The 14,781-nt window shown below is 37.6% G+C and overlaps 1 protein-coding gene across 1 annotated transcript; it reads right to left on the bottom strand.

Annotated features, from left to right (window-relative positions):
* Positions 1-320: 320 nt before the first annotated feature.
* htra4 (HtrA serine peptidase 4) lies at positions 321-14,456 on the bottom strand. Its single transcript, XM_052105814.1, has 9 exons — positions 13,778-14,456; positions 8,513-8,612; positions 7,943-8,147; positions 4,995-5,189; positions 4,805-4,837; positions 3,682-3,796; positions 2,624-2,681; positions 2,297-2,392; positions 321-1,501 (listed from the first exon to the last, which is right to left on the bottom strand). Exons 1-9 carry the CDS (start codon positions 14,196-14,198, stop codon positions 1,336-1,338), a joined length of 1,389 nt encoding a protein of 462 aa, XP_051961774.1. The 5' UTR covers positions 14,199-14,456; the 3' UTR covers positions 321-1,335.
* Between the last annotated feature and the right edge of the window lie 325 nt (positions 14,457-14,781).

The following is a 14,781-nucleotide window of genomic DNA, read 5'->3' as shown; positions in this document are numbered from 1 at the left end:
TACCACACCATTCATCTGCAATCTGTCTGAAAAATGTATAGCCCTGGCTCAAACTCATGCCATTGGTCAGACCGTAGTCCAAAGACACTTGATTTCCATTATAATTCAATTTAGAAAAGAATTTTAGTTACTGCATTTTGCCCTTGCAGGGTAGTGAAGTTGTCTCCATATTAAACTGGGATTGAATAAAGTGTATTAACATTGAAAAAAATTACACACATCACCATAAAAGAACAAAGGGTCTAGGTCTGTAAACAGCATAATATTGTCAAGAAAATAGGTTTGGTATTTTCTAAACACGCTAGAGAACACTCCTTTATTGTTGCATGGTTTTTACATGCTCTCTGTCAATAATTGATGCTATAAAGGTGCACTCAGTAACTTTTGTCTTTGTCATCTTGGACTTACTCTGATATGACTGGAGTCTTCATGATTTCTTACATATATTGCCAAATAACAATTTATGTCTTTAGGAGTTAACATTTTTAATGAGGGAAAAATTACTGCGTGCACATTTAAATAACCAGCAGACTGCAAAAAACAACAACAAAAAAAACAAACAGTTGCATAGATGTTGCAGATCTTGTTTAGAATGAGTACCTACAAAGAGGTTATGTTATGAAATCGCTTGCAATGGCAAATAAAAAAACAGGCCATAACATGAATCCCTTGGCAGAATTACCATGGATTTTATTACGTACTCTTTAAAACACAAAAAGTAATAATTATTCTTTCACATTTTGTGGCTCACGTGACTTTTGTCATGTGGCCTTCATGAAACTATGGCTTGGGAGCATGTTTTACTCTACACGAGCAATATCTAACTGATGAAATATTTTAGAGCAGAGAAAAATATCTACATTTACTAATTTCCATGACTTTTCCAGGCCTGAAAAACACTTTTAAAATTCCCTGATATTTCCATGGGAACCCTGATCATGGTAGAACATCAACTTGTATTTGAATTCTAAATATTTTCATGCAGTAAAGTCCCTTTCATTCTAAAAGCATTGTAAGATTACAAGCTGTTATTAATTTCCCTGAAATTTACAAGAATGGTTTTTAAAAGTTTCATATTACAGTATTATAGAATCACATACAGTAGCCACTTCAAACTTTTAAATGAAAAAGGTGACATGATACATTATCAGGTGAATATATACTGAAAATCAGTACATCTTACACATAAAAGAAAAATTATGGAAACAAAGAAATATGCTTAATTTTCACCTGTTTATTTGTATCAAAACACAATGAAGAGAATGCCCTTTTCAATTAATACATGCTTATGGATAATGCATTGTTTAGAGGTATGCACACAAAGACTAAAGCTTATCAGTCCACTTCGTCAGGAACCACCGCAATTATGATTTCTTCGTTTGCACGCCACAACAACAAAGAGAGATTTTCGCCTGACTGCACAGCCTGACTCACATCATCTGTAGAATGCACTGGTTGTCCATTAATGCTGATTATCACATCGTGCTTGATGAGGCCAGCACTACAAAAAAACAGCAATGGTGTCATGTCAGACATTTTTGATACTACTTTTTGAGTACAATTTGTATTTGAGTATGTATTCAAGCAGCAAACTGATCAGATTTTTGATCTGTGTGCAACAGAGCAGGTCTTCTACAGCATCCTTTTGTGTATATAAAGGATATAGTTAGAGGAGCATGGGTGTTAGTGTATGTTCTTAAGAGCTGATAAGAGTGCTATGCACTTGTTGAAACCTTTTGTCTAAGCTCTTAAAGTTCTATAAAGTCCAATTTGTATTTCTATCTTGATTTGCTGTTTGTTCAAGTGCACAAAAGGAGCAATACTAGAATTTCCATCTTTAGAATGTGAGCTAATGTGGCTCTACTGAATATTTCTTGGCTTAAATACAGAGGATGTGAGTTTGAATTTTGCTTGACTGACTCTTTTTATAAATAAAAAAAGCATCTGTGTGTAACTAGATTTACATATACTGGTAAAAGAGGCAGATTGAAAATAATAGATTTTTAAGGATGCTGACAGCTGAGTTTATAGTAGATTTTAAGGGTCTTGCAAATACTTTGCTGTCAAAAGCCTATCATAAAACATTTCATTGAGCAGGAGTGCTATGGGGAAAAAAATATGAATTGGGCAAATATGTAAAAAGCCCCTGTGGTATACCATGAGGACATAAATCCTGAAATGAGTGAGGGTTATGATGGTATATGTGAGTGGCCTCTGGGCCTAGATGGATGAAGAGAGAGGTGCAGTTGGGGCTGAGCACAAGTAAGATGTGGAGGTGTAGGCAATATCCCTTTACCTGTAGGCAGCTGTCCCCGGAATAACCTCATACACGTACACCCCTGAGCTCACATCTGGGAAGTTGCTTTCTTTCTCCCTGAGCTCCCTAATCAAACTAAAGGAAGAAATGAACATGGTAAGTTCAATAGTGTATTAACTCTTCATAATAAATCACAGTTTCTTAAAAATGACAGAAGTAGTTTTCAGTTCCATGAGCTCCAGTTCCACATCAAAGGAGGCTATGTGCATGGATACTTATATACAGCTTAGGATTTGATAACAGCAATGTAAAAATGGAAGATAACTTTATCTTCTTCAAAGCATGCTGAAATAAAATACATCTTACGCAGCTGAAAGTTGAAGCATTCGCACTCCCAGATATCTCTTTTTAGTCAGTGTTCTTCCTGAAATCAAAGGATATTGTTAAAGGGACAGTTCACCCCAAACATGTAAATTCTGTCATCACTTACTCACACTAATTTTTTGCCAAACTTGTATTACCTTTTTTCTTTGATGAAAAAAATGGAAAAGTTAGAGTGTTAAGCTCAGTCACTTCACTTTCATTGTATGGAAAAAATGCAGTGAAAGAGAATAGTGACTAGGGCTTACATTCTGCCTAAAGTAAGTCACTTGGGTTTGGAACATGAGTTTGAGTAAATACAGACAGAATGACACAATTTTCATAAATGAAAAATGGAAATTCTCTCATCATTTGCTCAGCCTCATACCAGATGTGCCTTTCTTTCTTCAGCTGAACACAAATCAGATTTTTAGAAGAATATGTAAGCTCTGTTGGTCGATACAATGCAAGTGAATGGTGATCAGACATTTGTAGCTCCTAAAATCACATAAAAACATAAATGTAATCCATATGACTCCAGTGGTTAAATCTATATCTTCAGAAGTGATCTGATAGATGTGGTGAGAAACAGATCCTTTGTTTCCCTTCAGTCCTTTTTTAATCTAAATCTCCACTTTCACTTTTAAATCTGAAAGCCACATGTGGTGCCTGTTTAGTTCCACTTTCACATCTGAAAGTGAAAGAGGATATTAAGAGTAAATAAATAATGCACCTATCATATCACTTCTGAAGATATGGATTTAACACTGGAGTCATATGGATTACATATGGTTTCCTTTATGTGATTTATTGGAGCTACAAATCTCTGATCACCGTTCACTGGCATTGTCTCTGTTCACTACAGAGCTGAAATATTCTTCTAAAAATCTTTGTCTGTGTTCAGCAGAAGAAACAAAGTCATACACATCTGGGATGGCATGAAGGTGAGTAAATAATGAGAGAATTTTCATTTTTAGGTGAACTATCCCTTTAATTTGTTCAGTCAAGATAAAACGACTGTAACTGTACTGTACCAAAAACTCTTACATAAAACGATTACAAACCTTTCCTTTGTCTGTCATAGGAGTCTGCAAGAAACTGCCGTATGCGGTCTGAGGGAATGGCAAATGATATTCCTGGTGTAACCTTCAAAGTGTTTATGCCGATGACATCACCATCCTTGAAACCGCAAACAGGGAACACAATATTGAAATGCACTGTAATGAATGTACAGCTACCTTGAGACACACAGGGGACAGTAGTCAGTGAGTTTACCGATTTAATTGGACCGTTAGACGGAATTTTGCACAGTGTTAGTACACTGTTTAAACAAGTGAAACAAAGGATTTTTGCATGCACTTACAGTTTATTCAAGGAAAACAAAAGGGTACAGCTTGTATATTTAAGTTTATGATTTAAAGTGATAGTTCACCCAGAAATTATAGTTTGTTGCCATTTACTAATCATATTGTTCCAAACTTGTATGAATTTCTTTATTTTATGGATTACAAAAAGAGATGTTTGGCAGAATATTAGCTTCAATCACCCTTAACATTCATTGTATGAAGGGAAAAAATCCAATGATACTAAATGGTGACTGAGGTTAACATTCTGCTTAACATCTCTTTTAGTGTTCCATTGAAGAGAGAAAGCCATAGAGGTTTGGAACAACAAGGGGATGAGTAAATGATGACATAATATTAACTTTTCCCTTACAGATTCTTGTTTTTTGTTATTGTCTTATGCCATATACCATGCTATTCTGTTTCACTGGTAAGTTCCAATTTTATAGTATGCAGTGCTTTTTGCATATTTTTTCAAGCCCCCTTTGTGCAATATAAATGGAAATATTTTTATTGCAAAGCCAGATGCCCGGTTGAGCCTGAGGCTCTTTCAAGGACACATGTTGTTTTTCCTTTATAAAGATCAATAGAATTATATAAACCACTGCAGGTAATTTGTCCGGGGTATACTAAATTTCCAGATGGAAGTAGACAAAAAAACAGTGGAAGCTGCACGGTGAGGAACCCTAAATACCAAAACTGAATGTTGAACAAATAAAAACATTTTTATAGAGTTTTATAGAGACAAGAGATACACAACACAAGATCTGTAATATTGAGGATTATGTTTAAAATACTGTATAATGAATGCAGAATAAGAGACAGAAGAATAAATAGTTCTTACCAAGTTCACAAGAGGTCCACCTGAGTTGCCATACTGTGGAAGAAAACATTGAAATTCCATTAGCATTCACTATCAATCATGCTCACTTTGAAATGGTAAATATTTTTTTTTTTTACAGGGACGCATAGTTGTACAGCTAAACTCCCTATATGGACAATTATGTCTGTTCTTTTGTAAGTAGAATGCCTACGTTAATAATTGCATCCGTTTGGATGTAATCCATATCAGAGTTTTGTAGGCCAAGCTCATGACCTCCACGGTGGGTAGTGCTGATGATACCAGTTGTTACTGTGTTTTGAAGGGAAAATGGGCTTCCCACAGCCACAACAAACTCCCCTGGCCTCAGGTCTGATGAACGGCCGAGCAAAAGCACAGGCAGTGGAGTCTGTATATAAGAGAGTGAGAGATACAGTGGCCACAAAGTATTTGAAAACTTAAATATCAATGTTATTGATCAATGTCTTTGCATTATATAAAAAAGTATCAAACCAATAGCATTTATTTTAAAGAAATGCATTTCACAAAATACGTTTGTTTGGTTTCAAATCTTAAAATAATAGATATATTATTCTAAATTAAGCCAGAACATTTTTGGACACTTTCTGGTTGTCAAACCTTATGTCAGCATGAGGGGAACTGACTTCATACAGCCATTCAAAATCACCTTGAGAAAAAGGCTTATTGAAATTGGTCTAAAGTAATTGAATTTTATGTAGTTTATGAAGTTAGTTCTGAGAAATGGTCAGTTGCTTGCATTTTGTAGAATACAGTGACATTTTTAGGTGTGAATTAGGTGTTTCTAAATAATTAATGTGGCCAATGTAGATACTGTACCCACTGATATTTCCCTGTACATATTTTGCCAGCTTGCCAATTTAAATAAAAAAGTTTTTTTAGATCAACTCCTATAGATTGCATGATCAGCCACGGCATAGTTATCCCACAGAAAATGAAGCTTAGTCTTTGTTCCAGAAAAACAACTTTAGTATCTTCTGTGTTCTATCACCCATCAGAAAAGTCTAATAAGTTTATTTGAAATGTTTGAAACCAGGAGCCAGTCTGGGCCTGAGCATGTCCCTGCCTGCCTGTGCTCTTTAGAGCAGGATAACATTTTTGGTGGCACATGTCCTTGCTGACTGCAGAAACATCTGCTGGTACACCCTTCTAAGATTTTTTTACTTTCTGTAGCTGTGATGCTAGTCAGATGACAAGCCAGTGGACCTGAGCTGTAAATAAAAAAAACAACATCTTTCTATAGAAAAAAGGGTATAGTGACCATTGAAGACCTCACACTCTGGAGGCTAGCCCAAAACTTCAGTATTTGTCTTTTGTTAATTCTTGTAATTACTCGGGTCTATGGAATACTCAATTCTGATTGGTCAATGGCACCATCTAGCAGTCTGATATTTCTGAATAACAACCGCACATCTGGGGATTAAAGGCATAAATATACTTCGGTTGTAGGTATTGCTGGTCACTCCACACACCATATACACTATGCACATTTCTTTATCAGCACTCATTTTCTCGACACTCAGGCGGTACTCATCTGTGCGCAGTGTCAGCGCATGCACCTGCCGTTGACGGTACTAAAAGAGTATCACAAAGCTATCATAGTGCGCATGCAACACACATGTTCTTATTCGCTCATGGTCAAAAGATTATACTTTGGAATGCAACATGGTTGATCAAGTGTGATCCAATCTGGAAAGCAGAAAAATAAAGTCTGATGAGCCTTACGACATATCAGACTGGACATCCAGGTATTGCAAGTCATCTTTCCTACTTCACGGATCACTTTGCGATCTCTACAAGTAAGCTAATAATATAGATCCAAACTCAAATCAATGTTTTATGTCCATTTATTTATTTATTTGGCAAGTAGTTTTGTAATGAGTTGGACAATAAGCAGTTAGACGGTATTTATTTACAAAATAAACGCCAACAGATATCTGATGCAAACTGAATATGGAATTTACGCTACCGGTCAAAAGTTTTGAAACACTTACTCATTCTTTATTATAATTTATTTTCATATTTTAGAATATTAGTAAAGTCATCAAAACTATGGAATAACATAAATTGAACTATGGGAATTATATTGTGACTAAACAAAATCCAAAATAAATCAGAACTGCGTAATGTTTTAGCATCTTAAAAGTAGTCACCCTTTGCCTAGAATTTGCAGACATGTACTCTTGACATTTTCTCAACCAATGTCTTGAGGTATCACCCTGGGATGTTTTTAAACAGTATTGAGGGAGTTCCCATCTATGTTGGGCACTTATTGGCTGCTTTTCTTTATTATTTGGTCCAAGTCATCAATTTAAAAAACTTTTTTTATTTAATAAAATTTTAGTTTTATAATTAAATAATTGAATAAGGTGGCACAATTATATTTTTGTCTACAAAACTAATTTCAAACATTTAAGCATACACCTTCAGATCAAAATATGATCACGAGATCACGAGAAACATTTCAGTCAAGTGTTTCAAAAGTTTTGACCGGTAGTGTAGCTGTTCAGCGATTTCTTTTTTCTGATATAAATACTTAATTTTAAAGCAAATCAATCTTTTATTCAGATTTCTTATTTATTTGGTTAGTACCCATATAATAAGCTGGATAATGTATGTTATCGCAAAATAAACCCCTTCAGGTTGATACAAGACCCCTCTGCTTTGCGTTGGGGGTCCCGATAACCTTCGCAGTGTTTATTTTGCGATAAAAAGCGGCTGATCCCTTATGTAACTTATTATAATTTATTAAACGGATATTTTAAACAAAAATGAAAAATCTGTCATCACTTATTCACCCTCATGTTGTTCCAAACCCATGTGACTTTCTTTATTCTATTGAACAGGTCATGTTAGGCAGAATGTTAGCCTTAGTCGCAATTCACTTTCAATTTATGAAAAAAAGAGCAACATTGAACATTCTTCAAAATTCCTCTTCTGTTTCACGGAAGTAGGTTATACGGAACAACATGAGGGTGAATAATTGACAACAGAATTGACAGTTTTTGGTAAACTAACCTTTCAAGGAATTTAATGATAGATCATTTTCTAAATCCACATGCTTTAGATGCTTTGATTAGTATCTCTTCCCAGACCAGATATTAGACATCTTGGTCTACTTACCTCTGAGTCAATCTTAATGAGAGCGATGTCTAATTTTTGATCCACATCTTTGACTGTGGCATCATGGAGCACACCATTGTTGAGCTCTACTTTGGTACGTTGCTTATTGGATAGTACATGTGCATTAGTGACAATCCACCCATCCTCTGACACGATGAACCCTGATCCACTGGAAACAGGGACTTCTTGGTTGGAATATGGTAGTCTAGGAAGAAAAATTGTGGAAATAATGTCCCTTGATGTAAAATTAGTTTATAATAACATTAGGTTCTTATTATTTACAGATTGGTTTGAGATTGAAAAATAAATACGGATGGAAACTATGCTAATGTTTTCCTCACATAATTCTACATCAATGTGTATTTGCAATAGCAGTTTTCCAATCACAAACATTTGAACCAGGAATCTGATCCCGACAGCAGTGTTTAAACAAGATATTTTTTTTTACATCTTTCTAAACAACCAAACAGAAACTCTTTATTCTGTTTAATCACATCTGAAGAATTCTCCTGAGCTAGCTAAAATTTCTCTCTGCTCAGCATCTAAACAGCTACCAACATCTGTTCTTACCTTTTGAACAGTTCTAGATGGACCACTGCAGGGGTGATTTTATCCACCACATCTGCTATGAAGTTAAATTTGTAGCGCATGCTGCTTGGATTTTGAGAACCTTTTAAAGCAAACAGAAGTGAGAAGTACCATCAGACATTACATTAGGTGGGATGGAAAAATTCTTAACAACAAACATGCTTGGTGACATGAGTTGAGTGAGCTGTAACATTCTTTTTTAAAAAGAATGGGCAATGTATTACAAATATCTGAACGTGCTGTGGGAGAACTATGCATAAATTGATATTGGTGTATCTCCTTGCCTCTGGCAGCTGACATCAGCCATGTTCCTCTGAGAGAAATTCAGGGTCCAGGCATTGTATAGTTTCCTTTGGGTTAACCACAACAAGTGAATACAAGACAATATTGAATGGATTTTCTATTGTGGAAACTGAGAAATCTTGACTCTAATCCAATATGGCAGCACCTTAAAAACCCACCTTATAAATAATGATGAGTAATTGGTCAATCCATCCTTTTATATTTCTGTCAAAGAAATCTGACAAAACATACTTCAGATGCTTTGTAAATGCAAATACGTTGTTTTTAGACAGAACATGTTATGGAATGTTTGTGGAATATTTGTTTAATGTGTCATTTTACTAGAAGGAATTGGCACTCCCTTGACTATTTCAGCATACGGAGTCCACTTTCAGAGTTGAACTACTTGTGAAATTGTGTTTTTCAGCCCTCTGGGAACCCTTGAATTTGGCAAGGTGTAGCTGACAGAACATGCCACATGATTTTCAGCGATGGATCATATATCCCAAGGCACAGCTGTCAAGACAAAATAGATTTGAATCTCTTGGCCTGAAGCCAGAGAACATTTGTATGTATAAAAGCAGGGAGTTCTGGTGAAACCTTCTCTAAAAGTTAGTTTCAAAACACTGTTTTCAGAAAGTATGTCAGTGAATTAGATATTATAAGCCTATAAATATACTTCTATACCAATGTAATGAATCACTGTATAATTTTTCAATCAAGAGTAGTTGCATCAATAATTAATTTAGCTTATATCTAAAGAAAACTTAAAAAAAAAAAAAAAAACTGCAGAAACAAGAACAGCCCAAAGGAGAATAATTATATATTCTATTTGTAATTTTTGTGCAAACGTTTCAGTCAGATCAAAAATAAATTCTGTTTAAATAGTCACATGGGATATGTTAAATAATATATAAATTATATTTAATAAAGTGATTCAACTATTTGAAATCTGTCAAGTCCTATAATTCTTCATTGAGCACTAATTTGACTCGTTCTCATTTCTATAAACATCCAAAAAATAACATCACTTTAAAGCCTAAAACAATTCATGATGTATTAATGATAATTACAGGCTCTGATAGGTGACTTAAGACTCTATTAAGTCATTTTCTCTCACTATTCTCATATAAACTGCAATGATTGTGATGTGATTGTGGGATTGTGTAGAACTCTTACATTGACATTAATCAACACCCAGCCAGTACCCTCAGTTATTGAAAACAATAAAAAAAATGGTATCTCAGTGGAACCACCCAATCTAAAAAGACAATTTGGCTGTGAGAAATAGTGACATACACAAACAATATGATTTGCTTATCTTATCTCCAAATGAGAGCAATGACTTGCATTAGTGTTACATTTGGATATGATGTGGAATCAACATACTGTAGTTCCCTATCTGTCACTCACTCGACGTTGTGTCAATGTGGTGACACTAGGGGTCGCTCTTGGGAGCCCCAAACACCACTGATCTTTGAGAAAAGGCCAATGGAAATTGGCGAGTGGAATTTGCATGCCACTCCCCAGGACATACAGGTATAAAAGGAGCTGGCTCGCAACCACTCATTCAGATTTTTTCTTTGGAGCCAAGTGGTGTTGAGTAGCGAGTTCCACTGCCTTTACATTCACCTCAACGAGAAGTGTATGCTGTTGGATATAAGGTGCATTTCACCAGCTTTCTCCCCCTATGTACGATTGATGCAGAGTATGCACCTTGGTGCTTCGGCAGCTAAAAGAGTATATTTCCTATAAAAGAGCCTTTTGTAGCCAGGAGCATCCCTACAGCAGACGCGCTGTTGCGACAGTTGATCCTCAGGGGAGAGAGGAGACTCCACCCCCAGGTGGTCCAGCTGATTTTGAGTCGTTTGGCGAAGCACAGGTAGACCTGTTTGCTTCCCGAGAATCCTCCCACTGACCGCTCTGGTATTCTCTGACTGAGGCTTCCCTCAGCACAGACGTGCTGGCGCACAGCTGGCCCCGGGGACTGCGCAAGTATGTGTTCCCCCCAGTGAGCCTGCTTGCACAAACTTTGTGCAAGGTCAGGGAGGATGAGGAACAGGTCACCTTCATGGCACCGAACTGGCACACCCAGATTTGGTTCTCGGATCTCACACTCCTTGCAACAGCCCCTCCCTGGAAAGTTCTCCTGAGGCAGGACCTCCTCTCTCAGGGACGGGGCAGACCTCCGGCCAGACCTCTGGAATCTCCATGTTGTGACTGCGCTCTGGAATCTCCATGTTGTAACTAGCAGCCATCTGCAGGGCAGCGGACTGGGCAACACCCAATAACTTCACAAGATTTTATAATCTCCGTGTTGAGCCGGTTTTGTCTGGTAAAGTTGTCAGGTACGAACAGGCAAGCATGCGGGGCAGCTGGCTGGGTGTACCGCTTGCGTACAGTGCCTTTCCCCTCCGGGAGGGGAAGAAGTGTGCTTTTTACCCCCATGCAAGTTCACGAGAAAACCCTCCCTAGCCCTGTGGCCAGTGAATTCGGCAGAGGAATTCGTAGCGAGGCCCAATACGTGTGCCAGGATGACCTGTAATGGGGTAGGTGCTCCAGATGTGCTGGTTACCTGTGGTTACCCCCGTAATGTATTTTCCACAGTACAGTTTCCATGTCGGTAGATCCGCGTCTCCCTTGGGCAGAGCTCCCTTTGCCACCGATCGCCGTATTTGTAGACCCTACCCTCCGGTTAGGACCTACAACGGCGCCTCTTCCACGTGCAGCTAGTAAGCCCATGTGACATATCTGCCACATGCTAACCTCCCCTTCGGGCAGGATGTCGTCACCACGGTGTCTTTTCATCCTGGGAAAGAACACCTTCCATAATGCGAATATATTTGGCCCCAGCTGAAAATGTTTGCTTTGTGGGGAGAAAAAGTGATAAAAGGCAACGGCTGGCATGACAAGTTCTCATAGTAGATACGTCTCTTACCCCTCCACCCCCCCCCCCCGGAGGTGTGAGGAACTCTGCGACATTCTTGGGGCATTGAGGGAGGCTACGTGCAGACTGAGTGCACCTGCAATTATGCACGCAGCGGCTTGCTTGCACCTGCATCGGCAGTCCACGTAACACAGTTCAGCTAGTTGTGCTGTTTCATATAGGGGCCCCTAGTGTCACTACATCGACACAACATTGAGTGAGTGACAGATAGGGAAAATCTTGGTTACTGTTGTAACCTCCGTTTCTTGATGGAGGGAACGAGACTTTGTGTCCCTCTTGCCACAATGCTGTAATACCCGTTGAAATGTCCGGGACCCTGTCTCAGCTCCTGAATGAGTGGATGCGAGCCAGCTCCTTTTATACCATTATGTCTGGGGGAGTTGCATGCAAATTCCACTCGCCAATTCCCATTGGCCTTTTCTCAAAGATCAGAGGTGTTTAGGGCTCCCAAGTGCAACCCCTAATGTCACTATATCTACACAACATCTTGATCCCTCCATCAGGGAACTGAGGTTACATCAGTAACCAAGATGGTATCATGGAATTATAAAATTGGGAATTTTTAAAAATACCTGTTATAAACTAAATATGATACAACATAATACAACAGCGTTTGTTAGTTATGTTTGCTTATTGAGTCAATAATATTCCACTAAAACAACACCCATCCTGATTTCAACATCAAAAGTTGCATCATTGCTTGTTACAACAATTGTCAAAGTAATACTTTTCAATGACTAACCACTGCTCCTGCACTATGTAATTTTGCTTAACACCAGCACAGATATGTGTTGAAATAAATTCCTATTAAAGTTCCATTGACATTGAAAGAGATTTGAAATGCTGCATCACAAAGGTTTTTGTGTCTAGAGCTATAAATCCATTATCACATAAATGTCTCTTCTTACTTTTATACAAGGATCTTTGCTTGAATTATGCATGAAACTGCAAATTCAAACGTACTCTAATTGTGATATTTGCCTTAAACTTGACTTTCATCTACTCATTTTCAGTATTGATAATAACAACAGTTATGTATGTGTATATGTATGTTCAGTCTGTCTATCTATCTATCTATCTATCTATCTATCTGTCTGTCTGTCTGTCTGTCTGTCTGTCTGTCTGTCTGTCTGTCTGTCTGTCTATCTATCTATCTATCTATATAGTGGGGCAATAGTATAGGGTACAATTTGTCAACATATGCAAGTACTTTTGATCACAACAAGATGCTTTTTTGTGTAACAAATTAAGATAATGCTTATTCAAAATAACCACTTCAGAAAAGGGTGCACAATTTCCTGTTAATTTCAAACACATTTGCCATTTTATAACATCTAAGGTATTCTATAAACAAATTAATCTTCATTATGATTTAATCAGTCAATGTGAGCTCACTTTGAACATTTTTTATTACAAATCTAATCCCCCCACTAAAGAGGGATAACATTTTGACCCCAAATGTTATCTTTTCAGCGACAGTTAGGCTATTGATTTTTTTAAATAATTATCTTGAACAAAACTGAAAATGACAAATAAGTATTTTGTTTCAAAATAAATGTGGTAATTTCCAGGATATTAATTAGTTACACACAGTAATAATCAACCCCCCCTTCCCCCCCATTATATATACCATGATCCACATAAATGCTTGAAAGAGGAAAAATGTGCAGTTCATATGACAAAGAAGTGTTTAGGAAAGTGCTGTGGTAGATTTTAATGCTATTTCGTGTTTTGGAGAAAATCAAAAGTGCAGAACCTTTTGCCCTGTTGTACAACTAATAATAATACTCTTAATGTATTTATTAAAGTTTTCTGCGGCAAATGAACCTTTTTAATCAAACGACACACCTAGTTTGCAAAATAAAAATTGCCACCTTTCCTTACAATTTCAATTTTTGCGTCACTGCAAGTAACATCTTGGGAGAACAAAAATGTCAATTACACCGTTTAGACTGTAATTAACTTCTGTCAAGTTGGCCAGGTGCTGTGCACATACATTTTTTTTTGGTTTTGCTCACCGGTCTCGCAAGGGCCTCTCTGGATGAAAATGACAGCAGGTATGCCGCTCAGCTCAGCCCGCCTGTTTTCAGCTCTCAGTCGACAGATACTGGAATATGTTCTTCCATCGCTGCCGCATACTGGTTCATGCGAGTCGCAGACGCATGTGCCACCCTCGGACGCGCGCCTTTCCGGTGGATATTCACAGGTCATCCCCTGACCGCAAACTCCATGTTCACGCATCCCGCAAAACTCCCCCTCTCCCGCCGCACACAATGTGCAGCAGTTACAGCTGTCCTTTATCACGCCGAAATAACAAGACTCTAGGACGGACAGGCAACGGGACAAGTCGCACACATCTGAACATATATTCTGCCTCTTCCGTAGATTACGCGCCTGTAATGTAGAGGCCATGAGAACGCAGGCCAGTAATTTCCACATGATGAATAATAAAATCCCGAATCGTTGGTCAAAAATTTGTAAATGGATTATGAGTAAAAGTTAAATGTAATCTGAGAAAACGGCACATTGAATTTTAGTAACTTTTGAGTAAACTTCTCTTTGAGAATATCAACAGGTGTCCTCTTTGTCAGCTCCACGTTGATCTTATTCAAGTGAAAGAATATTTGCATTTTGATAAATGTCTCATTAAATGACGCTCATGTCGTGGCTCGTTGTAAGTAATCGTCTGTGTTCAAGGGTCTATTCATGATATCTACTGGAATGCAGCTCTTCTAGTTTGGGTACAGTTTGGGGTAGCCTACTCAGGAGAGGAATCCAGGGAGGAGCAAAATTTATTTCTCTATTTGCATAGCTGATATCACTCAATTTGTTCATGAGAATGAACCATAAGCAAAATGTATTACAGTTAATTAACTGTTACAAGTTCTTGAGCAATATAATGACTGTACTTGCTTTAGTTCTGTCATGGGGCATGCTTCAACTCATTATTACATTTCACTTACACAACCACATTGCACAGGGAATAATTTTCCACTGTGAACAGTGCATCTGCTGACTTTGT

The sequence above is a fragment of the Xyrauchen texanus genome, chromosome 3 (genome assembly GCF_025860055.1).
Source record: "Xyrauchen texanus isolate HMW12.3.18 chromosome 3, RBS_HiC_50CHRs, whole genome shotgun sequence".
Classification (NCBI taxonomy): domain Eukaryota; kingdom Metazoa; phylum Chordata; class Actinopteri; order Cypriniformes; family Catostomidae; genus Xyrauchen; species Xyrauchen texanus.
The sequence above is the reverse complement of the archived record's forward strand: the minus strand, read 5'-3'. Positions and strand labels throughout refer to the sequence as shown.

Bases quoted from the DNA above. Each gene is read 5' to 3' on its own strand.
- htra4 (XM_052105814.1), bottom strand. From the start codon at position 14,198: ATGTGGAAATTACTGGCCTGCGTTCTCATGGCCTCTACATTACAGGCG. The intron at 5,190-7,942 runs GTAAGTAGACCA...TCTTATATACAG, and splicing joins TCATTAAGATTGACTCAGAG to ACTCCACTGCCTGTGCTTTT. The intron at 2,682-3,681 runs GTTTGTAATCGT...CTTTGATTTCAG, and splicing joins CTATGACAGACAAAGGAAAG to GAAGAACACTGACTAAAAAG.